This window comes from Coregonus clupeaformis, chromosome 17 (assembly GCF_020615455.1).
Source record: "Coregonus clupeaformis isolate EN_2021a chromosome 17, ASM2061545v1, whole genome shotgun sequence".
Taxonomy (NCBI): domain Eukaryota; kingdom Metazoa; phylum Chordata; class Actinopteri; order Salmoniformes; family Salmonidae; genus Coregonus; species Coregonus clupeaformis.
The window spans coordinates 24,365,798-24,391,891 of NC_059208.1; the positions used below are offsets into that span (position 1 = coordinate 24,365,798).

General features: G+C 44.6%; 1 protein-coding gene across 4 annotated transcripts; it reads right to left on the reverse strand.

Moving 5' to 3' along the window:
• Positions 1–9,318: 9,318 nt before the first annotated feature.
• Positions 9,319–20,309, reverse strand: LOC121559683 (bromodomain-containing protein 2-like). 4 transcript variants are annotated; one of them, XM_045226177.1, is made up of 12 exons: positions 20,171–20,309; positions 15,104–15,395; positions 14,770–14,907; positions 14,447–14,597; positions 14,074–14,231; positions 13,399–13,902; positions 13,049–13,177; positions 12,480–12,719; positions 11,834–12,105; positions 10,899–11,227; positions 10,504–10,629; positions 9,319–10,393 (listed from the first exon to the last, which is right to left on the reverse strand). In XM_045226177.1, the coding sequence occupies exons 1-12, from the start codon at positions 20,200–20,202 to the stop codon at positions 10,266–10,268; spliced, it is 2,499 nt and encodes an 832-aa protein (XP_045082112.1). In that variant the 5' UTR covers positions 20,203–20,309; the 3' UTR covers positions 9,319–10,265. The 4 variants fall into 4 exon arrangements, with proteins under 4 accessions (XP_045082112.1, XP_045082113.1, XP_045082111.1 ...); XM_045226178.1 differs by having other exon boundaries at positions 15,104–15,392; positions 20,171–20,308; XM_045226176.1 differs by having other exon boundaries at positions 12,468–12,719; positions 15,104–15,392; positions 20,171–20,308.
• Positions 20,310–26,094: the final 5,785 nt, after the last annotated feature.

The following is a 26,094-nucleotide window of genomic DNA, read 5'->3' on the forward strand; positions in this document are numbered from 1 at the left end:
CTCAGCCAGCTCACCCTAACCACCTGAGGGTAGAAGCCTAGAACGCTGCACTCCAGCATGGACAGCTCCCCGTAGCGAGACGGCTTGGTCAGGCGGACTTTGACAGTGGGAGGCACTGGGACATAGGATGATGTAGAAATGAAATTGTGTCTGATGAAAGTCCACAGACCGAAACAGCAACATTTTTATAAACAAATATTTAATAAAACTTGACTTAAATGTACATTAGGTGCAAATGACTATGAACAGAAATAAACAGCCTTCAGCGTGCATCACATAAAAAGAGACATGACTTACCTATTCTTTCCAGAGTGCTGTTTGAAGAATCGCGCACTGTATCGGCAAATGGTCTCCACTTCAGCTTTCCTTATAGCCATTTTCCAAGCTTGGCTGTTGTAGTGATCTGCATTGCATATGCCAAACTCCCCAAAACCCACATACTTCTGAACCCTGGAGTTATAGATGGTCTTCAATTGTTGGTTAAATATGTTTTTCACAAAGTAGATCATATTGTCAATGGTGTCATCATATTCACAGTCAACTATCCCCTGGAACTGGTACCCACCTGAAACAATTAACAAACAATTAATTTGGACTGCTGTATCCCTTTCCATGTCATTGTGCAATGAGGTACTCTCAAAAAATATGTTGTTGCTTACAACATGGATCCATTCAGGTAAATCTCCTTATTATTGCCTTTGTGGAGTTGTTATACTGTGTTGTTACAAAAGGTCTGTGAATTTCATTTGATACATTCTTCATAATATACAGTATATTAGACGCACCATGCATTTCATTAAAATAAATACTGACTCACCTGCTGGTGTTGCCCAGGTCTGAATGACAGAAAGTCCAGCCACCCAATAGACCCAGCAGAGAGCCATTGTGTATCCAGTTCCAGTCACTCAGATAGAGATAATCCTTGAGAACAAATAACTACACTGAAGTCTACCAGTTGAAGCAGCTATCATTAACAGGTACTGACACTGTGTGACACCAGTGTGAAGAACAAGATTAAGCTCCACCTTGGCACCCAATAAGGTTCCCCCTTGCTATACTGCTGTTAAAGGTTTCTGATGTTGAGTGAAAATGGTTATTTTCCCTCTCTCCACTCCTGACAAACAAATATGTTGATAATTTTTTTGTATACACTTTTACAGTAAGTGATCATCTGTGGAAAGAGTTGAAGTTAATATCAGCGCCATGTGATAGTACACAAAGAGGACAGAATGCGATATTTCTGGTTTGGGTGGTGTGTTGGCAAAATACACATTTTCTCATATGGTTGCCCTGATTTACTGTATTCTCTTTGTGCAACAGTAACCAACCACCTCTTTTATACAGAAGTATAAAGCCAGGGCTAATGATGTTGCAGGTACTTTCTCTGTGGTTGTCCTATTTCAGGTTTAGAAACTGAGAAGTACACCTAAGGGGAATAAAACACCCACAAAGAATACAGTAACACAAGTATTTCTTATTTTCATGGAATACAGAAACATGACGTTGAATAAAATGTGTAGTGCCTTCATTATCCAAGCAAAAAAAGAAAATATCCCAAGCAAAACAAATTAAGGACTATTCTATAAAGATTATGAATTTTTAAAAATTGAAATAGTGAACTACATCATATTGTTGTCAGTGCAGTTGTAGGTTGCTGAATATGTTAATTGTCCTTGGTAATGTTGCATGGAGCCCTCGCTGTATCCCTGATAGCTGATGTTCTTAAGCAGACCTCTTGGCTTTTTTGATAAACCAGACTCCTGTTGCTACTCCCACCACTCCTAGAGTCACACACCCAACACACACTGCTGTCTCTACAGTCTGGTGGTCCGTGTGCACTTCAACCTCTGTGGACACATATAGTAAAGAAACAATTAATGTGTTAGTGTCCCTAATACAGTATCAATAACATCCCACCTTTCTTTGTGTCACACCCTATAAGGTCACCCCAGTAGTGACTCACCCCAGATCCTGGTGAGGGGTTCCTGCAGGCTGACATGACCCACACTGAAGGAGTAGATGTCCCCCTCCTGAGGTGTGATGCTCAGGTAGGAAAATATCCTTTATCCTTTATTGGAGTAGTACTGGGTCTGACTGACGGTCCTCTCTCCCACCGGCTGCTCGTTCCTGGTCCAGGTCACATCCACGGGTATTGGGTGGAAATCACTGACCCGGCAGAGGATTGTGTTGGGGACCCCCAGCTCCACCTCTCTCTGGGAGTATATCTGGGTGGTGGGCGACTCTATTGGGGGATTCTAATTTGGGCAAAAGACTCCTCTCCTCCATCCTCTCACCTCGGTGACCCACAAACCCATGAGTGGTAGAGTGATCGAGGAGAGTGTCAATTCGTTATTATGCTACATTAATTTCATCAAATGGTAGCAGTCAAATAACCAATAAAATGTAATCGAACGGAGACCACCCTTTTTGGTCTATTGTTTAGTGCGTTTGGACATCAGTCCAAACGAACTGAACTAAGGGGTAAACGCACCAAACCAATTTGTTGTAAAAGACACCCTAGTCCACTGCGCCACCAGGCTGGAGCTAGCATGCCATGTTTTCTAAGATATACAAAGCTGTTCATTTTAGTCTATTCAAACAGACCCCATTTCAAAGGAAACAAGCACTCATTAAGATCAGGTGTGGCCAATTAGTGGGCACAGCCATAACATCTGAACACACTTAACAAGATAGAGGATAGAGCGTTTTGTTGATGCTGAGAACAGAATGTACAGTTGAAGTTGGAAGTTTACATACACTTAGGTTGGAGTCGTTAAAACACGTTTTTCAAACACTTTAAAAATGTCTTGTTACAAACTATAGTTTTGGCAAGTCGGTTAGGATATCTACTTTGTGAATGACACAAGTAATCTTTCCAACAATTGTTTACAGACAGATTATTTCACAATTCCAGTTGGTCAGAAGTTTACATACACTAAGTTGACTGTGCCTTTAAACAGCTTGGAAAATTCCAGAAAATGATGTCATGGCTTTAGAAGCTTCTGATAGGCTAATTTACATAATTTGAGTCAATTGGAGGTGTACCTGTGGATGTATTTCAAGGCCTACCTTCAAACTCAGTGCCTCTTTGCTTGACATCATGGGAAAATCAAAAGAAATCAACCAAGACCTCAGAACAGAAATTGTAGACCTCCACAAGTCTGGTTCATCCTTGGGAGCAATTTCCAAACACCTGAAGGTACCACATTCATCTGTACAAACAATAGTACGCAAGTATAAACACCATGGGACCACGCAGCCGTCATACCGCTCAGGAAGGAGACGCGTTCTGTCTCCTAGAGGTGAACGTACTTTGGTGCGAAAAGTGCAAATCAATCCCAGAACAAGGACCTTGTGAAGATGCTGGAGGAAACCGGTACAAAAGTATCTATATCCACAGTAAAACGAGTCCTATATCGACATAACCTGAAAGGCCACTCAGCAAGGAAGAAGCCACTGCTCCAAAACCGCCATAAAAAAGCCAGACTACGGTTTGCAACTGCACATGGGGACAAAGATCGTACTTTTTGGAGAAATGTCCTCTGGTCTGATGAAACAAAACTAGAACTGTAGTCCTCTGTAGCTCAATTGGTAGAGCATGGCGCTTGTAACGCCAGGGTAGTGGGTTCGATCCCCGGGACCACCCATACGTAAAAATGTATGCACACATGATTGTAAGTCGCTTTGGATATAAGCGTCTGCTAAATGGCATATTATATTACATTATATAATGACCATCGTTATGGTTGGAGGAAAAAGGGGGTTGATTGCAAGCCGAAGAACACCATCCCAACCGTGAAGCACGGGGGTGGCAGCATCATGCTGTGAGGGTGCTTTGCTGCAGGAGGGACTGGTGCACTTCACAAAATAGATGGCATCATGAGGAAGGAAATGTATGTGGATATATTGAAGCAACATCTCAAGTCATCAGTCAGGAAGTTAAAACTTGGTCGCAAATGGGTCTTCCAAATGGACAATGACCCCAAGCATACTTCCCCAAGTTGTGGCAAAATGGCTTAAGGACAACAAAGTCAAGGTATTGGAGTGGCCATCACAAAGCCCTGACCTCAATCCTATACAAAATTTGTGGGCAGAACTGAAAAAGCGTGTGCGAGCAAGGAGGCCTACAAACCTGACTCAGTTACACCAGCTCTGTCAGGAGGAATGGGCCAAAATTCACCCAACTTATTGTGGGAGGCTACCTGAAGCGTTTGACCCAAGTTAAACAATTTAAAGGCAATGCTACCAAATACTAATTGAGTGTGTGTAAACTTCTGACCCACTGGGAATGTGATGAAAGAAATAAAAGCTGAAATAAATCATTCTCTCTACTATTATTCTGACATTTCACATTCTTAAAATAAAGTGGTGATCCTAACTGACCTAAAACAGGGAATTGTTACTTGGATTAAATGTCAGGAATTGTGAAAAACTGAGTTTAAATGTGTTTGGCTAAGGTGTTTGTAAACTTCCGACTTTAACTGTATATGTTGTATAAAATACATTATTAGAACGTTCTCTGAACGTTACTAACGTTTTCTTGTGGTTTTTATGGAAGGTTTTTTAAACATCTGAACAATTTGAGAGCATGACTTTAAATAGAACCATGAGGAAACGTTATGCTGAAGTACTGAACATTTGAGATCATTCCCAATGTCAAACTACTTCGTCAAGTTCCTTAAATGTGCTGAGAACATTCCAAAGCCAAGCAATTATCCTGCACCATTCCTATATATTTGTGGTAAGGTTGTATGCAAAATAACCATAGGACAACCATGCTCTCACCAAATTCTAAGAAACATATGGTTCTCAGATAATTATGTGCTAGCTGGGATGTGACTTTGCAGAAACTGCAATCACCTATGGCCTCCGGCGGGCTCTTTTCTCCCACAATGCAGCGTGGGATGTTGTACTTGCAGGTTCCGAGGGACACGTACACTTCGTGGGGCAGTCCTGGGTCAAGGGTCCACTGCTGGGCGAACTCTGACAGTCGCCGCTCTACCCGGAAGATCACGGGGTCAACGTAGAAGAGCTCGTCTCCATCAAACTCCACGTCGTACTCTCATTTGCTAGTGATGTTCTTTTGGCAGAAAGTCAAAAACCGAAGCAAATGTTTGCCTGTGTTTAATAACAGAAGTTGAGAAGGAAAATGACAAACATGACAAATATTGCTGTCTAGTAGTCTGTTTTGCCCAAAAAAGTATGAGAGTAGTTGAATGCAATATAATTAATTTGGTTATGCCTTTCAGTAAATGTTGTTTTTTGAATAACAATGGGAACTGATATAAAGCAGCTGTCTGCAGCTATGGGTTTACGGAATAGAATACTGGAACGCAGTATGGTTTAGCACTGCAAAAGTGATTCTTGCAAGCAAAATACTGCCCAGTCTGCTTCCTTTCTCTCTTCACATTCCTGTCTCATATGAAATGAGTGAAATTGGACTTACTTTGGCAGTGTGACAGTAGACAGACAACACCCAGTATAACAGCCAGGAACACTCTGCACCCCATCCTTGTTGGTCCTTGGATAAGTACACTTGTCCAGCGAGGCTTATCAGTACCAATGTTTTTGTTCTGATTCTAGTACTCCAAAGAGTGCTGCTGAAGGTGTCAGGTGACTTCCTCAATAGCATCAGCCAATCGAAGCTCTTATCTGGATGGCACTGACGTTACTACCATATCTATGGTTACTACATAGAACATGTTGAGCATGCATGGCACACCTTACACACAACTAGAGTGTATCAAAGAAGTGCAACATCCAGAACGTTGCAGATAGAAACATAATAAATAGAGCTGAGACGTGACTCCCTATTCTGCATTCTACACAATACATTTCTATCTGAATGATCAGCGTCGCTCTGACATTGCCCACGTCTGACTGCTGCCACCTTCTGTGGAGTCTTGATCATTACAGTGTCTGCCCTTTATAGTTAGTTATACTGTACGTCCAACCTGCCTCACAACCGCAGACCACGGGTAACCACAACAGCCCAGGACCTCCACATCCGGCTTCTTCACCTGCGGGATCGTCTGAGACCAGCCACCCGGACAGCTGATGAAACTGTGGGTTTGCGCAACCTAAGTATTTCTGCACAAACAGTCAGAAACCTTCTCAGGGATGCTCATCTGCGTGCTCGTCGTCCTCACCAGGGTCTTGACCTGATTGCAGTTCGGCATCGTAACCGACTTCAGTGGGCAAATGCTCACCTTCGATGGCCACTGGCATGCTGGAGAAGTGTCCTCGTCACGGATGAATCCTGGTTTCAAATGTACCGGGCAGATAGCGTGTATGGCGTCGTGTGGGCGAGCGGTTTGTTGATGTCAACGTTGTGAACAGAGTGCCCCATGGTGGTGGTGTGGTTATGGTATGTGAACAATGGGTCTGGTCACCTCTCTTGGCAAGGGCATCAAAGTCTGGTGTCATCTTTGATGTAGAGATTCTCAGAACAGTGGTCATTTGTTAAATTTGACCTGTGACGGGATTTGTTGTAAGTAATGACTGAGAACGTTTGTTCATACACATATGTGGACCCAAATAAAACAAGCATCTTTTGGGCGTGCTTTTTAATGTTTGGAAACGTTGTTTCATTCAGTGAGCCATAGAACTGGTCTATTGTTGCTGTTTTGTCCTTCTCCTTCAAAGCACTGTCACTTTGGATGTCGATGAGCTCCAATTGTGTGTCTGGTGGTGCTTTTTCACTGTCGAAAGACAGGGGGCATGATACAAGCTCCAGCTCAGTCTCAATTTTGGTGTCTGAGAAGCGGCGGGAAAACTCAGTATGCAGGTCGATCAAAGTGCTACTGTATGTCTCAGTGCGGACTCCGATGTGGGCACGTTCAGTGATGCCAGTGTCAGAAAATGAGCGAGACCGGCTGCTCATTTGTCTGGAGAACAACATAAGTTTGGCCTTGAATGATTTCACGTTGGAATACAGTTCAAGCACAAAAACACAATTTCCCTGCGGTTTCACATTTAGATCGTTCAGATTCCCCAATATGTCCACATCGAAAGCAAAGTCGCCCAGCCAGTCTGTCTTTCAACTCGGAGAAGCCTTCAGCTTTACCAACCATATCACTGAACATACCTATCTCCCCTCTCAGTTCCCCACACACAGCGAAATACTTTTCCCAGGCTTAGCCAGCGCACATTTGAATGGTACAAGTCCTGGTGTTCTGCCTCTGTGTCATTGAGCAGCTGAATGACCTGACGATGGTTAAGCCCCCTTGCCCGTATAAAATTGACACGTTTTACAACATTTTCCAGCTTTAACACACTTTTACACAGGGCTTCCTGATGTATAATACAGTGAAGAAATATAAATTCCTCCGAGTTAGGGCTTTCTTCTTTTACTTTGTCTTGTCATCTTTTTAGTAGGCCAATGTTTTTACCGGTTAGATTTGGTGATCCCATCTGTTGTGACGTTTGTCAGTTTGCTCCACGGTAGATATATTTTTTCCAAGCAGGCAGACAACCTGTCATATAAATCAGAGCCCCTGGTTGTTCCCATCATTTATTCCATCGCAAGAAGTTCCTCTGTTATTTCAAAGTTCTCATTTATTCCTCTGAAAAAAAGTTACAGTTGAGCGGTGTCTCTGATGTCAGTACTCTCATCCTGTGCTATAGAAAAAAGATTGAAGCCATCTGCTTAGTTAGCATGCTTGCTTGAAAGAAAATGACGATTGAGATTATATTCCTTAAAAACGGCAACACTTTATTGCCTTATGTCCAATATTAGTAAAAAAGTATTTTGCTGTCCATTCTTCTTTAAACACACGACATTCAGAGTCCACTTTTCTCATTTTCGCAGCACTCATTTTTGAAGTGAAGTCGCTATGATGACTGAGCGCATTCTGAATCTGACTGTAAACCAAAATACAGAGCGTGCTACCAGGCTACAGCGCCATCTATTGCAGGTTGTTTGTATATTACAGAATTAGTAATTTTAGGCTAAAAATCATAACTCAAATATAATAATATGTAATACATTTTTAAAATGTCTTGCGGTACTTTGCCCCCATTTGGGTTAGGGTCTAATTAATTTCAATTGACTGATTCCCTTATATGAGGTGTACCTCAGTAAAATCTTTGAAATGGTTGCATTTATCTTTTTGTTCAGTGTGTATATATATACAGTGGGGAGAACAAGTATTTGATACACTGCCGATTTTGCAGGTTTTCCTACTTACAAAGCATGTGGAGGTCTGTAATTTTTATCATAGGTACACTTCAACTGTGAGAGACGGATAAATAAAATGCAAATTAATTACTTAAAAATCATACAATGTGATTTTCTGGATTTTTGTTTTAGATTCCATCTCTCACAGTTGAAGTGTACCTATGATAAAGATTACAGACCTCTATATGCTTTGTAAGTAGGAAAACCTGCAGTGTATCAAATACTTCTCCCCACTGTATATAAATAAAGTGTGTACGGTGTATACATATCACAAATGAATATACAAGGCTTTATAGAAGAGGTCTCATTTTAATATATATATATATATAGTTTTCAAATGACAGGTATGCTTCTGAGAGGCAGCAAACCAGTCAACCAGAAGGCAAAACAATGTTCAGGATATGTTCTGGGGAAACAAAGCATGACTAGGAGGAGAAATACAGAGTATAAAAGAAAAGCAAGACAGGAAAAAATAGTCACTGGTAGAAAGAAACATGATCATTTGTACCACTGAAATAGAGTACTATATATATATATATAATAATTTCCTTAAAAAGAGATCTAACAGCATAGCTTCTGTACATCTTTCATCTGGTGTATCTCTTGGTCCAAACTTGAACTTAGGATGTCTGCTCCTGTATACATTCTCTATGGTGATTTTTAACATCTAGCCAACGGTTAGCTTGCAAAGCACATCATACTGTGACACTTTCTGTATTTTGAAAGTTCTATGTTGAAAACTTGATTGCTGACATGCAAAACATTTTGGGACTGTTTCAACAGTGGACTAACGAAACAAATACCAAATGATAGTTTAAGTGGAATTTTCCTTTAAGAACAAACAGCGTTAATGGAATTGCTTAGAACTGAAGACCGATCAGTTTCTAAGACTGCAGTGATTGTAAGACTGCAGTGTCACCATAAAGAAACCTACTCCTATCCTGAGAAATGACCGATTGGTTGTTTCTAAAATGGTAAGTGCCATATCTCACTGTCAAGAAAAACAGTTTCAGTAGTTAGATCTCTTAAGCGTTACATATGGAATGGAAATAAAACTCTCCTTCTGCCTCTGAACTTTATGTCCAGCTGAATGTTGGTCTGTTAGCAGTAAGAACAGATGTAAAATGAAACACAGAAAACAACAAAAAATGTACCCACTCTTGTGACTGCAGCTATAAGACTTGACAGAAAATACAAAACTACCAGAGCTGTAAATCAACCACTACCACTAGACAGAGTGAAGGCCTCGTAGTAAAAGAACAGACAAGTATAAGCACTACGACACGCACTCCACATAGCTTTCTGGGAGGGCGAGTGGGGTTTCTGCTATATTGCTTATATCCATCCAGTTCTTATCAATCTATGAGGGCACATCAAGAAGTGCTGGGCACATCTCTCCACATCCTTTCACTACTCCTCAGTCTCCCTCTTTGGGGGATTGCCATAAAATTATTCTTTATAAAAGAAATGTAGATAAATTGTACAAGTATTTACATAGGGAGGAGGGGGATAACAAGGCATTTTAGTGTTGGGGGGGTCTTGAGCAGTCGAAGAGAGTTGGGCCAATGCGGTTTCTGTGAACGTTCCGAGAACCACTTTCTCCTCCATAGCCGTTGCTAAGTGATAATTGACGATTCCGCGCTGTGCTGTTTATTTCTGATAGTTTCAAAACCTATGAAGATGTCCAGTGAAAGCAGATATGCAATTTGTTGACACCACAACACAGTAAAGACTTGGATATACATTATCCTGAATGGTCATTTCATAGGGAATTGTCAGAGGCGCTCTCGTATTGTTACATTACCAACACTTCGAGAATAAAGGCGCTAACATGACAGCTGTTCTAAAACCTGGCCGAACTCTCAATATATGTTTCTGGTCTTCAGTATCCTTAGTGACCTTCACTCGTCCCTCCACCCCGCATACAAATCCCACAATCATCATTCTCTTGGAGTGTTCGTGCTGGGGTGCCTTTCGAGGGAGGGGCGCTCTTTTCCCTCCCTTTATTGTCCCAGGAGACCTCGTCCTGGGACTGCCGCATGTCCCTGAGCTCTATGGGGGTTCCCTCCCCTCTCCCACTGTCTCATCAACCCGAGTCTGATTCACTGGTGTCAGAGGAGGAGGATGACGAGGAGGAGGAAGAGTCTGAGCTGGAGCTGCTGCCGCTGAGGCGGGAGGGCCGGGCGTGGGGCTCTACACCGCTGAGCTTCTCCGCTGTGAGAGAGAGCGAAACAGAGGGGGTATAGGATTAGCATTTATCGGCATGCTAAATGCTACATGTGCAACAGCCGCTCCCCGTGTGTCTGTGTACGTGTGGTTCTCACCCTTGGGTTTCTGGGGTTTCTTGCCAGAATTGAGCTGTCCGCTGACATCCTGCAGCCTCCTCTCCAGCTCCCTCTTCTTCTCCAGGGCCAGCTCCTCTCTGGACTTGCCGGGGCCCCCTTTCTTCACTGTTACACACAGACAGGACAGGTTCAAGGTTAAACACATAAATATCTAAACATTCCATAGTGAAAGACTGGTTCCTTTTGTATGGTATTAGTCAACCAGAGCGCTAGCATGTAGCATTTTATCACCACAGCACCAGCTTGTAGCATCAGTTCTTTGTAGCATAACATGGCATTAGCAAGTGTCTGCAGTGACAACATGACACATTCCCCTTCACACCATACTAGCTAACCACAGCTAGCATTAGCTATCGCTATCCGTTCCCGCTCACCATAAGGCTTACGGGGCTTCTTCCTCAGGCATGTCATGACGTAGCGCTCCAGCTCACGCAGCGTCGACGGCTTGAGCGTCTCAAAGTCGATCTCGATCTCCTCTGGGTTGGTATCGCGCAGCGAGGGCTCGCGGGACTGGATTATGTGGACGACGCGGCCCAGCTTCTCACCGGGCAGCTTGTTGATGTCCAGGCTCAGCTGGCGCTTCTCGTCGTACGACATGGGAGACGTCTCCTCCTCCTCCTCCTCGGAGTCGTAGTGGGGCAGCATGGAGGAGGCAGGCGGGGCGTAGTAGGGCATGGTAGCAGCCTGGGACTTCTTGGTGTTCCTAGGGAGAAGGGGGGACAGGTGGAGGCTGTTAGAGGACAGTGGAGTAGTACTAGGGAAGTTGTATGCAAACTCTTCCAGCGGGGAGCCCATTTTTTCACACCCGAATTTGTGGTGACCCAATTATAATTTTTTACAAATATTTTCTCGTGACCCCACCCCAAATATAAAGACAACCTACATTTCGGTAAATTTAGATTTTTACATCAACAAATCACCTTCAATTCATTACATTTTCATCTCTTATCAAAATGAACTTTATACATTGTCCCATTCAATAATCTGTACTCTGCGACCCCACTGTAGTCAATTGTCCTGGGGCCCTGACTTTGAATACCACGGCACTAGAGACAAGTTGGAGATTGCAGTGTGATAAAGAGAGGAGGTAGAAAATGGTGTAAGGAACTTAAAAAAGTAAAGCGAGGAAAGGTGGAAAGAGGAAGCAATGTGAAAGAAGTCTACAAAATGAGAGACGGAAACAAGCAAGGTAGGAGAAATAGAGGACATGGATCACAGATCGAGGGACGGAGAAGTAAAGAGAAAATGCGTCAGAAAAGTAGAGTTAAAGCAAAGAGAAAGGTTGTGTTTGAGGTCAGTGTAGGCTTACTTGCTGCCCTTCTTCCTGCCGGGGCCTCTCTTGCCCTGCGAGGAGGCGGGAGCTGAGCTCCTACTGGATTTACTCTTTGGAGTCTTCACCGGCTTGGCCGTCGGCATCTCCCAGTCCTCACCCCCTACCGCCGTGCAAGGCCGTCCTCGGTTTCGCTTCTCCGGCTTTTTCTTCTTCTTTTTCTCCTTCTTGTCTTTCTTCTCCCTCTTCTTCTTGTTCTTGACGATGGGGCCCTGGGAGAGGGCTGCCAGCTGCTCGTGTACGGCTCGGAGCTGTGACGGGGGGCAGACCAGAGGTGGAGTGTTCAACTGGACAACTACACTTCACTTATATGGCTAGGTCATGAAGGAATACTGTGATATTACAGTGTAATAGTGAGAAAATACAGCAAATAGCCCATGTAGGCTTATGTACATACATGTTTGAACACAGAGAGTATTTGTATAAACATGTACACCAAATGAGTGTGAAAGTATGCATACGAGCATGGATTTGTCTGAATATTACAAAAACCTGTATTAGAGAGGTCTAAACTCTATTGATGCAGTCTATGCATGTGGTGTGTAGATGAAAACAGGCCTGTGTTAGGTGTGTGTGGTGCAGTGTGTTAGGTGAACGGGGGGGTTGAGTCTACCTGTGTACACACCTGGTCCTGTAACTCGGCCAGGCGGTGTGCTCGCTCCTCCTCGCTGTCCGAGCTGCTCTCGCTCTCGCTGCTGGGCTCGCTCTCCGACGAGGAGGATGAGGACGAGGAGGAGGAAGAAGACGAGGAGTCACCGCCACCGTGAGCGTGAGTGCCCATGCCGCCACCCATGCCACGGGACTTGGGAGGAGCCTGCTGGAGGGGCTCGTCGGGCATCTTGGCGAAGCGGAACTCAAACACGTCCTGGATGGACAGATAGACAAAACGGATTGAGAGCTTGTTTATTTACTCCATTGTGGATCATGTCCCTATTGTTTTGTTACACAATAATAACAGTTATCACAAGAGAGAACGTTGTAGGGACAGAACAGAGAAATGCAACTGACATTTGACATATTAGTCATTAAGCAAACTTATCCAGAGTGACTTGCAGTCAGTGCATTCAGCCAAGGTAGATAAGACGACCACATATCGCAGGTAAAGCCCCCTGAGCATGCAGTGGACATGGAGGTCAAGCAACAAAGGTGAACTAAGGGTTCCAGGTTGAGTTGTGGTGACGGAACTGAGCTCACCTGCAGCTTGCGGGCCATGCCCACTATGTCATGGTCGGGGGGGTTGTATTTGTAGCAGTTGGAGAACATGAGTCGGACGTCAGCGGAAAACTGCTGCGAATCCCTGTACTCCCGATTGTCCATCTTCCTCTGAGAGAAAGACAGGAGAGAAAAGAGAAGGTTTTAAACTCCAACAGATAAAGGAGATGACTCCAGATAGGGATAAGCCTCCTTGGTTTCATACTGTGACAGATATCGACGCAAAACAAATGTGAGAAGATATGAGGTAATAATCCATGAACTGTGTATTTGAGCCACATTCAGTTCTCATTGAGTCACGGCATTGCGACATCTTTATCTTGCAAGCTGACCTTGATGTTGCTGAGGTCCATGGGGCACTTGATGATGTCGTGGTAGTCGTGCAGGCCCAGGGCCGAGGCGTCCACGGGCTTGTAGAAGGGCCAGGCGTAGGCCGTGTGTTTCTTGGATAGCAGATCCTTCAGCACGCTGTTACAGTAACGCAGCTGTTGGCTCAGCTTGGCCCGCCGCGGCGCCTTGGGCTGCACAGAGTCCGGCAGGTCCTTCTTGGGGGGCTTGATGGGGCGTCCACTGCCCCCTCGCCGCGCCAGGGTCTTCCCGCCTCCGGCCATCATGGGCTGGAGCAGGACGGGGCCTCCTGGGCCCATGGGCCCTCTAACCAGGCTGGGAGGGGGGTCCATGTCCCCCAGGGAGGCGAGGGAGGAGGGGTCGTGGCTCAGCCCTTGCCCGTGGCCTCCTTTCCCCAGGCCCACCATCCGGCCCCCTCCTACAGCCAGGGGCATGGTCATCATGGTGGAGGGAGTGGTGGTGTCCGCCTTCCGCTTCACTCCCTTCTTCTGCACAAAGAGAGAGGAGTTACAGTATGGTTTTCTGTTTGACAATGGAGGTTCTGTAGCCTATATACAGTGTGTAACAGGCAGCAGCAACAAAGTTGTAGCATCAATACAGTGTTCAGTACTATAGCAAGTTCCTATTCAGGTCTTAGCATCTTGAGTGAAGTGTGGTACCTTGGCGGTGGGCTGTGTGGGGGGCAGGCTCAGCAGCTGTGTGGGGGGCAGACTCTTGGGCAGCATGGTCTGAGGGGGGGTGTCGGAGTCATCCGTGTCAGAGGAGGATGGGGAGTATGCCGACTGAGACACTGCAGGGACCTGGTGAGCTTTCGACGCTGAGAGAGGGGCAGAGAAAAATCAGACCCAAGAACACACCCATAGTGGTAATACTACCAAAAAAGATTATGGGCAAGGAGGTACAGTCCATGTTAAACAAGGTTGCACATGTGTTCCTACTCATCTTTAACCACACATACACAGTATTCCACTAACACTTCGTTGAACATTTATCTTGCCTGCTTTTCCCATCACATTCTCCAGAGTGACTCACCGTTGGCCTTGCGGCCTCCTTTGCCAGGCTTGCCCGGTTTGCCCCTGGGGGCAGGAGGGGGCAGCTCAATCTCCTCCTGGGGCATCTGGGCCACCTTCTGCAGGAACACCTTCTCCAGGGACTGGGCCATCAGCACTATGTCATCTGTGGGCTGGGGGAGGAGAAGAAGCCACATGCACTTAATAATCAACATCCAGTTAACACAGGTACATCTACAGTTGCTGTGAATATGGAAAGCCCTTGTGATAAATTAGATACATACATTAGCTCTGTTGTCATTGATGCATTAGCCTGATCTATACATGTAAATATTAGGGCCATACCTTGTTGTAGATATAGCAGTTGGTGAACATGGTGTTGAAGTCCTGCATGCACTCACTGGCGCTGCGGTAATAGTTGTTCTCCAGCCGCTTCTTGATGGTGCCCATGTCCATGGGTTGCTTGATGATCTTGTGATAATCCTAGGAGAGCAAGAAAGAACGGAATAAAGAAAAAGAGAGTAATGACTGTTGAATGGCGGTGTGACACTGATGTAAGCTATGGACGAACGCTCATGGCTGTAGGCCTACATGGTGGTGGGTTGTAACAAAAGCTTGCAACCCCTATGGCTCTCTAGGACCAGTTGGTGACCACTAATCTCTACAAACAGTAACTCACTGGGAGGTTGAGTCTGAAGGCGTCCACTGGCTCATGGAAGGGCCAGGCAAAGTGGTGCCTCCACAGGGACTTGATCATGGCCTTCTGGAGGAACTGCAGCTGGTTGGTCATGCAGCCCTGCCGGCCGGGGTCCCTGACGGGGGGCTGGACCGGGGGAGGGGGCGGCGCGTGCGGAAGCTGGGGGCTCTCGAATCCTTCATATAGCAGTGAGGGCTTCCGCATGCGCTTGCCTGGGCCCGAGGCGTGGTGCTCCATCCCGCCGCCAGACAGCCCCACCACTCCCAGAGAGCTGCTGACCAGTAGAGGAGAGAGGAACAGACGGTGGGAGAGGTTGAAGTAGTGGGATAGACAGGACAGGCGGAGGGAAGACAGAAGGGGGTGTATGAGGGGAGAAATACATGTTGGCAGAAAACTCATTCATATGCTAAAATTATCCCTGAGCTCTGAGCTTAAGATTACGGTTATCCTACCAACGGGACATTAAAAACTGTAATATCTTATGTTTCACGGAGTCGTGGCTGAACGACAACAATGATACCATTCAGCTAGCAGGCTACACGCTACATCGGCAGGACAGAACGGCTGGCTCCGGTAAGACAAAGGGTGGCGGTCTCTGTATATTTGTAAACAACAGCTGGTGTACAAAATCAAATACTAAGGAAGTCTCGAGGTTTTGCTCGCCTGAGGTAGAGTATCTTATGATAAGCTGTAGACCACACTATTTACCAAGAGAGTTTTCAGCTATATTTTTCATAGCTGTCTATTTACCACCACAAACCAATGCTGGCATTAAGATTGCACTGAATGAGTTGTACAAGGCCATTAATCAACAGGAAAACGCTCATCCAGATGCAGCGCTCCTAGTGGCCGGGGACTTTAATGCAGGGAAACTTAAATCCGTTCTACCTAATTTCTACCAGCATGTCAAATGTGCAACCAGAGGGAAAAAAACTCTAGACCACCTTTACTCCACACACAGAGACGCATACAAAGCTCTCCCTCGCCCTCCATTTGGCAAATCTGACCATAACTCTATCCTCCTGATTCCTGCTTATAAGCAAAAACTGAAGCAGGAAGCACCAGTGATTCGGTTAATAAAAAAGTGGTCAGATGACGCAGATGCCAAGCTACAGGACTGTTTTGCTAGCACAGACTGGAACATGTTCCGGGATTCTTCAGACAGCATTGAGGAGTACACCACATCAGTCACTGGCTTCATCAATAAGTGCATCGATGATGTCGTCCCCACAGTGACCGTACGTACATACCCCAACCAGAAGCCATGGATTACAGGCAACATCCGCACTGAGCTAAAGGGTAGAGCTGCCGCTTTCAAGGAACGGGACTCTAACCCGGAAGCTTATAAGAAATCCCGCTATGACCTCCGACGAACCATCAAACAGGCAAAGAGTCAATACAGGTCTAAGATTGAATCATACTACACTGGCTCTGACGCTCGTCGGATGTGGCAGGGCTTGAAAACTATTACAGACTACAAAGGGAAGCACAGCCGCGAGCTGCCCAGTGACACAAGCCTACCAGACGAGCTAAACCACTTCTATGCTCGCTTCGAGGCAAGCAACACTGAAGCATGCATGAGAGCACCAGCTGTTCCGGACGACTATGTGATCACGCTCTCCGTAGCCGATGTGAGTAAGACTTTTAAGCAAGTCAACATTCACAAGGCCGCTGGGCCAGACGGATTACCAGGGCGTGTACTCCGAGCATGTGCTGACCAACTGGCAAGTGTCTTCACTGACATTTTCAACATGTCCCTGACCGAGTCTGTAATACCAACATGTTTCAAGCAGACCACCATAGTCCCCGTGCCCAAGAACTCTAAGATAACCTGCCTAAATGACTACCGACCCGTAGCACTGACGTCTGTAGCCATTAAGTGCTTTGAAAGACTGGTCATGGCTCACATCAACAGCATAATCCCAGAAACCCTAGACCCACTCCAATTTGCATACCGCCCCAACAGATCCACAGATGATGCAATCTCTATCGCACTCCACACTGCCCTTTCCCACCTGGACAAGAGGAACACCTACGTGAGAATGCTATTCATTGACTACAGCTCAGCATTCAACACCATAGTGCCCTCTAAGCTCATCACTAAGCTAAGGATCCTGGGACTAAACACCTCCCTCTGCAACTGGATCCTGGACTTCCTGACGGGCCGCCCCAGGTGGTAAGGGTAGGTAACAACACATCTGCCACACTGATCCTCAACACGGGGGGCCCCTCAGGGGTGCGTGCTCAGTCCCCTCCTGTACTCTCTGTTCACCCATGACTGCATGGCCAGGCACGACTCCAACACCATCATTAAGTTTGCCGACGACACAACAGTGGTAGGCCTGATCACCGACAACGATGAGACAGCCTATAGGGAGGAGGTCAGAGATCTGGCCGTGTGGTGCCAGGACAACAACCTCTCCCTCAACGTGACCAAGACAAAGGAGATGATTGTGGACTACAGGAAAAAAAAGAGGACTGAGCACGCCCCCATTCTCATCGACGGGGCTGTAGTGGAACAGGTTGAGAGCTTCAAGTTCCTTGGTGTCCACATCACCAACGAACTATCATGGTCCAAGCACACCAAGACAGTCGTGAAGAGGGCACGACAAAGCCTATTCCCCCTCAGGAGACTAAAAAGATTTGGCATGGGTCCTCAGATCCTCAAAAAATTCTACAGCTGCACCATCGAGAGCATCCTGACTGGTTGCATCACCGCCTGGTATGGCAACTGCTTGGCCTCTGACCGCAAGGCACTACAGAGGGTAGTGCGTACGGCCCAGTACATCACTGGGGCAAAGCTCCCTGCCATCCAAGACCTCTATACCAGGCGGTGTCAGAGGAAGGCCCTCAAAATTGTCAAAGACTCCAGCCACCCTAGTCATAGACTGTTCTCTCTGCTACCGCACGGCAAGCGGTACCGGAGTGCCAAGTCTAGGTCCAAAAGGCTTCTCAACAGCTTCTACCCACAAGCCATAAGACTCCTGAACAGCTAATCATGGCTACCCGGACTATTTGCACTGCCCCCCACCCCATCCTTTTTACGCTGCTGCTACTCTGTTAAGTATTTATGCATAGTCACTTTAACTCTACCCACATGTACATATTACCTCAACTACCTCAACTAGCCGGTGCCCCCGCACATTGACTCTGCACCGGTACCCCCCTGTATATATAGCCTCCCTACTGTCACTTTATTTTACTTCTGCTCTTTGTTTTTCTCAACACTTTTTTTGTTGTTGTTTTATTCTTACTTTTTTTGTTTAAAATAAACGCACTGTTGGTTAAGGGCTGTAAGTAAGCATTTCACTGTAATGTCTGCACTTGTTGTATTCGGCGCATGTGACCAATAAAATTTGATTTGATTTGATTTGATTTGATTTGGCATTTCAAAAGTAGTAAGCTACACTATGCTTGATCTTTGCAATACTTCATCATTGCCCTACAGTCAGTGTCAATACAGTCAACTTATTGTGCATTGAAAGCACAGAAAGCCAACTACAAACTTTAAGGTGCAGGCTATACAATTCAAGCAGGAAAGCATTAGGGGGGAACCTGGGACTACAGGACTGAGAGGTATCAAAACACAGGCCCTTCCCCATCTGCTCCCTCACCAAGGCAATGAGGATTCTATCAATAGGCTGCCACTTTTGCCACAGCCCCAGCAACCCAGATCACTGGATGGGAAAATCCCTGGGGCAGCACTGAAGCACTACTGTACTCAACAGCAGTACTGTACAGCACTTAGGGCATTTAAACTTGCATTCAGTGATAGAATAGGGACAACATGTAGGTTCTCCCTCTATTCCCTTCCATCTTTGTGCTGTGTGGACCAGATTTTGATGATTTTATCCCAGTCACTCCAGGGCTCACACAGCACACACATGACATCCCACTGACACACAAAGGGAGGCAAAGCTCATGAGCTGATTTTCCATCTCAGGACTTACACACCAACACAACATGGCCTGTTGTTAAGTTAACCAGTTGAAGAAAAGGGAAAGAGCTGCAGAGTATCTGTCAATGCATTAATTTTATTCCTTGATAACCCGGAAAAAGACTGATAGTATGTTGACCAGTTTACTGCTCTCTCTATGCGTGTTTGTTATACTTAGCCTAACCTCCCAAGTATTTTCGTTGAATTAACTTTGATTTAATGGTGTTAACCGGTAATAGGTAATAATCAAAGGCATTAGCTAGTTAGTTTTATTGTGATATGCTTTAATTCGTAAATGTGTCAATCATTTCAGTCGGCAGAGAGACGAGGCTTCCGCGCTTATATTAGTCATCGCTTGGGGTCAGTGTCGCCGCCCCGCCTTTTTTGAGTGTTTGTAAACACACCGACGCCAAAACAGACCTCCAGGATCGTCAGTCAAAACCTTCAAACGGCTGTGACTCAAACCCTTGCACAACTATCCAATCAGCTCCTCCTGTTACTAGCTTGTTTATGTGAGACCCCATTTGTGGAAACGCTAACTTAGCTGGCTAGCTTAGAACCATCGCGTCGTTTGTAAACAACAGTAGCTAGCTACCAAGCTAGTTAGACAGGACGCTAACGTTTGCTAGCGAACATCAGAAAGTGAACAACTGGGTTAGTGCAACTGATGAAGCTACAAATAAAATTGCACATCTGCCGCCCTAGCTCAACAGTTTATTTCTCTGTCATACGATTTATAGCAGGAAAATGGCGGTGGCGCAGTGCCGCTCAATGAAGCGTTTCATCACCACAGCCAATTCCAAACAATCCCCCAGCACTAAGATATTGAGTAGGCTGACCCAAACAATAAGTCAATATCCACCCTCACTGCATAGCTAGCTATCTAGGGGGTGTTAGGAACAAAATAAATCTCTATATTTACATTTTCCTAGCCAACGGAATATTTCCATTGGTTGGTGTCAGAGTTGAGAAAAGACTAGTTAGCTATCTGATGCACCGACAGTGAATACTAGTTAACTAGGTTTAGCCATTCAGTCCCGATTCGTGTTAATTGTCAAGCCTGCAAAATCAGTTCCGACCTGAGGCTGAAAGTACAATATTCCGAATTGTACCTGTCAAGGGGCGGGTTAACGGCCGTTTCCATCAGGATGGATCCGGATTCTTTTTATGTTCCAATTTTTCCACTGTTATGTTTCCACTAAATAAAACCCGAACCGTTCTACAATGAAATGGCGCTGAAAAGCTTCCGCCTGCCGCTTTATAAACATACCACGTGGCGTTTCCGTGCAATTCCTGTCGGGTTTCTCGTAATACTGGCTTCCGATTGGCTACTACGCATTGGTTCTAGATCATCATTGGCTATCCATGCTGTCTGTAATTTAACATGCCACACCCTACAAGAAGAGCATCCTGTTCCTTTAGCTTCAGGCGGCTAAACTAGCTAGTTAGATAAAAACAACACAGATTATTTGTTTATACAACCGTTATCATCTTTACGTTTACGGAACCTAATGCGTATTACTAGCTACTCCGAATTCTAAATACAAAAAAATTATTACCGGCGGTAGGTCCTCCTCACGACTGGGTACTATTTCCCAGCTGGTAGCCCAAGTAGCTAACGACATAATGGTAGCTAGCTAAAATAGTCAGAAAATCACCAGCCTTTTAGGCACACTGGCACCTACTTTTTTTCCTTGTAGGGTATATCAGCTGTATCCAATTATTTAAATATACACACATCATTGGCTGTATCAGCCGCAGTTGTAGGATTTATTCAGTCACTAGGTTGGAGCATAACTCAAGTTTTTTATTTGGAGTGGAAGTTATGCAATCTGTCACATCAGTGGGAGATAAGGGCCGTTCAGCCATAAAATGATGATGCCGAAATGTTAAGAAGTTGTTGTCAACATCTTGTCATGTTGCATGGATACATTTTTCAGACAGCTTGATTTTCTCAATTCGTTTCACATAATTCAAAAGGGATAGGCCCTAGGCCTACTTATAGGATAATAGCCTAGCTTTTTATTATAGAGCTGCTGCTGCTTGCCTCTCCAATTCCTTGCAAACAAGTCCTCCAGTTAGCTTTGCTTCAGTGATATTTATTTCAGATTTCATTTCTGTTTTCAGATGAAGGAGTGGGGACTGCGGCTGCTAGACTTTTGAGATGCACCCAGGGGAGGTTGCACACTGCAAAATCAGCCACATGACAAATATCACTGCGGGCATCCCTCCCCACATAATTTTTACGGTTTATGGGGCATCCAATACAATGCAACTCTAACGTTTGTCAGGGGCCCTGGCCAAGAGTCGATACAGGCCTATAATTCTAACCCTGGATGTTCCAGTTTATCATAAAGTTTAGGCCAGGGTTTTCCCATGAGTTGCACTCTATTGAACAGATATGCTAGAGTAGCCTACAAGCTTTTGCAGTGAAATACCTTTGTCCAGGGCTATTAATGTTCAAAATAAATTGAAAGTGAACGTTTTTAAACCTGACATTTAGCCAAAAGTCACAGGATTAATAAGGAAAGGAAAATCAGGCTTTGTCCTTAAGGTAGACTAAAGGTTCCACAATCAATGGCATTTTAGCAATTCCAGTTGGCTGTGTTGAGTGCAGCAAGATGACAACAAACTAAGTCCACGTGAGATGATGACAGCACTGTGAATCATTATTACAGATGACAATCCAGGAGGAATAACATTGTTGTGGATGGCATACCAGAGTCTCCACATGAGACCTGGATGGAGAAAGTGAGAAAAATGATCACCGAAAAGCTGCAGATGGATCATAGAAAGATTGCAAGTTCACCTGCCTCATCTAAAGCCTCTTCTTTTGGGGTGCTGCTATAGGCCACCAAGTCCTAACAGTCAGTATTTGGATAATATGTGTTCAATGCTTGATAGTGTGTGCGATATTAACAGAGAGGTCTATTTTCTGGGTGATCTGAAGGGGAAGCTGTCCTCTCAAGAGGAAGTTTTTAACTGTGGCTAATGCCTGTAATATGACCCATGTTATTACTCAACCAATGAGAGTGCATACCAATAGTGTTGTGGATCTGTGTCATCCACTTGTATTGATCATATCTTCAATAATGCTGCAGAGCTTAGCTCCAAAGCAATATCGGTCCCATTGGCTGTGGTGACCATAACATTCTGGCAATAACAAGGAAAGCCAAAGTGCCAAATGTTGGGCCTAAAGTAATTTATAAGAGATCATACAAAGTGTTTTTTTTCGAAGATGTAAAAAAAAATGTATGTTGGTCTGATGTGTATGAAGAAGTGAATCCAGATGCAGCACTGGAAGTATTTGTAAAATTATTCATGCCAATTGTTGACAAGCATGCACCTGTTAAGAAATCAACTGTGAGAACTGTTGGAGCCCTCTGGATTGATGATGAATCGAAAAATGGTATGGTTCAAAGAAATGGTGTAAAAGAGGTGGTAAACAAGTCAGGCTGGTCAGCTGATTGGTTGACGTACTGTAAATTGAGAAATTATATGACAACACTTAACAAAAAGAAGAAACTATATTACCAAACCAAGATAAATGACATAAAACACAATGGAAAAGACTTTGGAGTACCTTAAATTATGTGGGCAGAAAACCCAATTCATCGCCATCATTCATTGAAGTTGATGGGTAATTTATAACAAAACCTTTTGATATTGGCAATCATTTCAATGACTGTTTCACTAGTAAAGTGGAAAAAGTCAGAAGTGAAATGAAAACATTGATCAGTGAACTATCATATTTTTTTATAAAATATATAATAATGAAAGAGAAGGATGGCTGTTTTGAATTTGGTCAAATTAGTGTGGGAGAGGTGGAAAAACTATTGTTATCCATCAATAATGATAAGCAAACACGTATAGAAAACCTTGATGGGAAACTATTGAGAATGGTAGCAGACTGTATTGCCGCCCCTATTTGCTATATCTTTAACCAAAGCCTAAAGTTGTGTGTCCACATGCGTAGAAGGAAGCTAAAGTAATTCCACTGCCTAAAAATAGTAAAGCACCCTTTGTTGGCTCTAACAGCTGCCCAATCAGTTTTGCTGCCTGCTCTTAGAAAACTGATGAAGAGAATTGTGTTTGACCAAATACAATGCTATTTTTCAGAGAACAAGTTAACTACTGACTTTCAGCATGCATATAGAGAAGGGCACTCAACTTGTACTGCACTGACTCAGGTGACAGATGATTTCTTAAAATAAATGTATAATAAGATGATAGTTGGAGCTGTATTGTTAGATTTCAGTGCAGCCTTTGATGTTATTGATCCTAATTAGTTATTGAAGAAACTCACTTGCTTTGGCTTTACATCACCTGCCATCACATGGTTTGACAGTTATTTATCCAATAGAACCCAGAGAGTGTTCTTCAAGGGAAGCTTCTCTAACATCAGATATGTACAGTACGTTCTCTATTTTTTAAAATGATTTGCCACTGGTCTTGGATGGGTATTGAGGGGAAAAAATATTTGATCCCCTGCTGATTTTGTACGTTTGCCCACTGACAAAGACATGATCAGTCTATAATTTTAATGGTAGGTTTATTTGAACAGTGAGAGACAGAATAACAACAACAAAATCCAGAAAAACACATGACAAAAATGTTATAAATTGATTTGCATTTTAATGAGGAAAATAAGTATTTGACCCCTCTGCAAAACATGACTTAGTACATGGTGGCAAAACCCTTGTTGGCAATCACAGAGGTCAGACGTTTCTTGTAGTTGGCCACCAGGTTTGCACACATCTCAGGAGGGATTTTGTTCCACTCCTCTTTGCAGATCTTCTCCAAGTCATTAAGGTTTCGAGGCTGACGTTTGGCAACTCGAACCTTCAGCTCCCTCCACAGATTTTCTATGGGATTTGGTCTGGAGACTGGCTAGGCCACTCCAGGACCTTAATGTGCTTCTTCTTGAGCCACTCCTTTGTTGCCTTGGCGGTGTGTTTTGGGTCATTGTCATGCTGGAATACCCATCCACGACCCATTTTCAATGCCCTGGCTGAGGGAAGGAGGTTCTCACCCAAGATTTGACGGTACATGGCCCCGTCCATCGTCCCTTTGATGCAGTGAAGTTGTCCTGTCCCCTTAGCAGAAAACCCCCCCCAAAGCATAATGTTTCCACTTCCATGTTTGACGGTGGGGATGGTGTTCTTGGGGTCATAGGCAGCATTCCTCCTCCTCCAAACACGGCGAGTTGAGTTGATGCCAATGAGCTCGATTTTGGTCTCATCTGACCACAACACTTTCACCCAGTTCTCCTCTGAATCATTCAGATGTTCATTGGCAAACTTCAGACGGGCCTGTATATGTGCTTTCTTGAGCAGGGGGACCTTGCGGGCGCTGCAGGATTTCAGTCCTTCACGGCATAGTGTGTTACCAATTGTTTTCTTGGTGACTATGGTCCCAGCTGCCTTGAGATCATTGACAAGATCCTCCTGTGTAGTTCTGGGCTGATTCCTCACCGTTCTCATGATCATTGCAACTCCACAAGGTGAGATCTTGCATGGAGCCCCAGGCCGAGGGAGATTGACAGTTATTTTGTGTTTCTTCCATTTGCGACTAATCGCACCAACTGTTGTCACCTTCTCACCAAGCTGCTTGGTGATGGTCTTGTAGCCCATTCCAACCTTGTGTAGGTCTACAATCTTGTCCCTGACATCCTTGGAGAGCTCTTTGGTCTTGGCCATGGTGGAGAGTTTGGAATCTGATTGATTGATTGCTTCTGTGGACAGGTGTCTTTTATACACAAAAAAAAAAATGTATGCACGCATGACTGTAAGTCGCTTTGGATAAAAGCGTCTGCTAAATGGCATATTATTATATTATTATACAGGTAACAAGATGAGATTAGGAGCACTCCCTTTAAGAGTGTGCTCCTAATCTCAGCTCGTTACCTGTATAAAAGACACCTGGGAGCCAGAAATCTTTCTGATTGAGAGGGGGTCAAATACTTATTTCCCTCATTAAAATGCAAATCAATTTATAACATTTTTGACATGCGTTTTTCTGGATTTTGTTGTTGTTATTCTGTCTCTCACTGTTCAAATAAACCTACCATTAAAATTATAGACTGACCATTTCTTTGTCAGTGGGCAAACGTACAAAATCAGCAGGGGATCAGTTGAGGACAGTTGAGCTGTGGTGGACCCGCAACCAAAGATATTTATAACTAACCCAGGATAGTTCATCTGTGTCGTTTACAGTGTGAGCAAATGAAACATTGTGCGCAGAACAAGCAAGGAGGTGGGCAAAGCCAAGCACGAGCAAGCGAGATCCTATTGGCGCATTGTAACACGTATTTGCATATTTCCGTTAGGGAACGCCTCTGTGAAGTGCGCGTGTGCACAAACTCAATTCGACCGTGCACTCCTAAACAATGCAATTTTTTAAAACTTTCGCAAAGCGTCAAGTCTATAAAACTTAGTGCACTGTGTTCGTACATTTCTAGTTTAGGGAACAGCAAAAAGGATTGAGATCTAGTTCCAGCCTCTCCCACTACCCGCGACTGGACTTCCTCTCACTAACATATTTGGTGGTGAGAAAACGTTCTAAACCGATGCTTCAGCTTTATAGTCCCCATTACGTGTCTTGGTTTCCCCTTGTTTGTGCTGCTACTGCTGCAGTATCTGGCTGCTCCAGCAATGTGTACGTTTGTGGACCTAACAGTATGCTATTGCAACTGTTATGAAACTGCCTCTGTGTTAAGCATCATATTGCCTTCATTGGGCGGCAGGTAGCCTAGTGGTTAAGAGCGTTGGGCCAGTAACCGAAAGGACGCTGGTTCGAATCCCCAAGCTGACTAGGTGAAAAATCAGTTGATGTGCCCTTGAGCAAGGCACATAACCCTAATTGCTCTTGTAAGTCGCTCTGGATAAGAGCGTCTGCTAAATGTAGAAAATGTAAATGTAAATTGGAAATACCCTCTAAACACTAACAATGTTGCTGGAGGTCATTGTATGCGATTCGGCTTGGCCTTAGTCATCATTATCTAGGCCTGTAGCAAAGTAAAGGAAAAGTGAAAGCT

Bases quoted from the DNA above. Each gene is read 5' to 3' on its own strand.
- LOC121559683 (XM_045226175.1), bottom strand. From the start codon at position 20,202: ATGGAAACGGCCGTTAACCCGCCCCTTGACAG. The intron at 14,232-14,446 runs GTGAGTCACTCT...CCCCTCTCTCAG, and splicing joins AGGAGGCCGCAAGGCCAACG to CGTCGAAAGCTCACCAGGTC. The intron at 11,228-11,833 runs GTAAGCCTACAC...CCTTCTCCCTAG, and splicing joins GGCAGGAAGAAGGGCAGCAA to GAACACCAAGAAGTCCCAGG.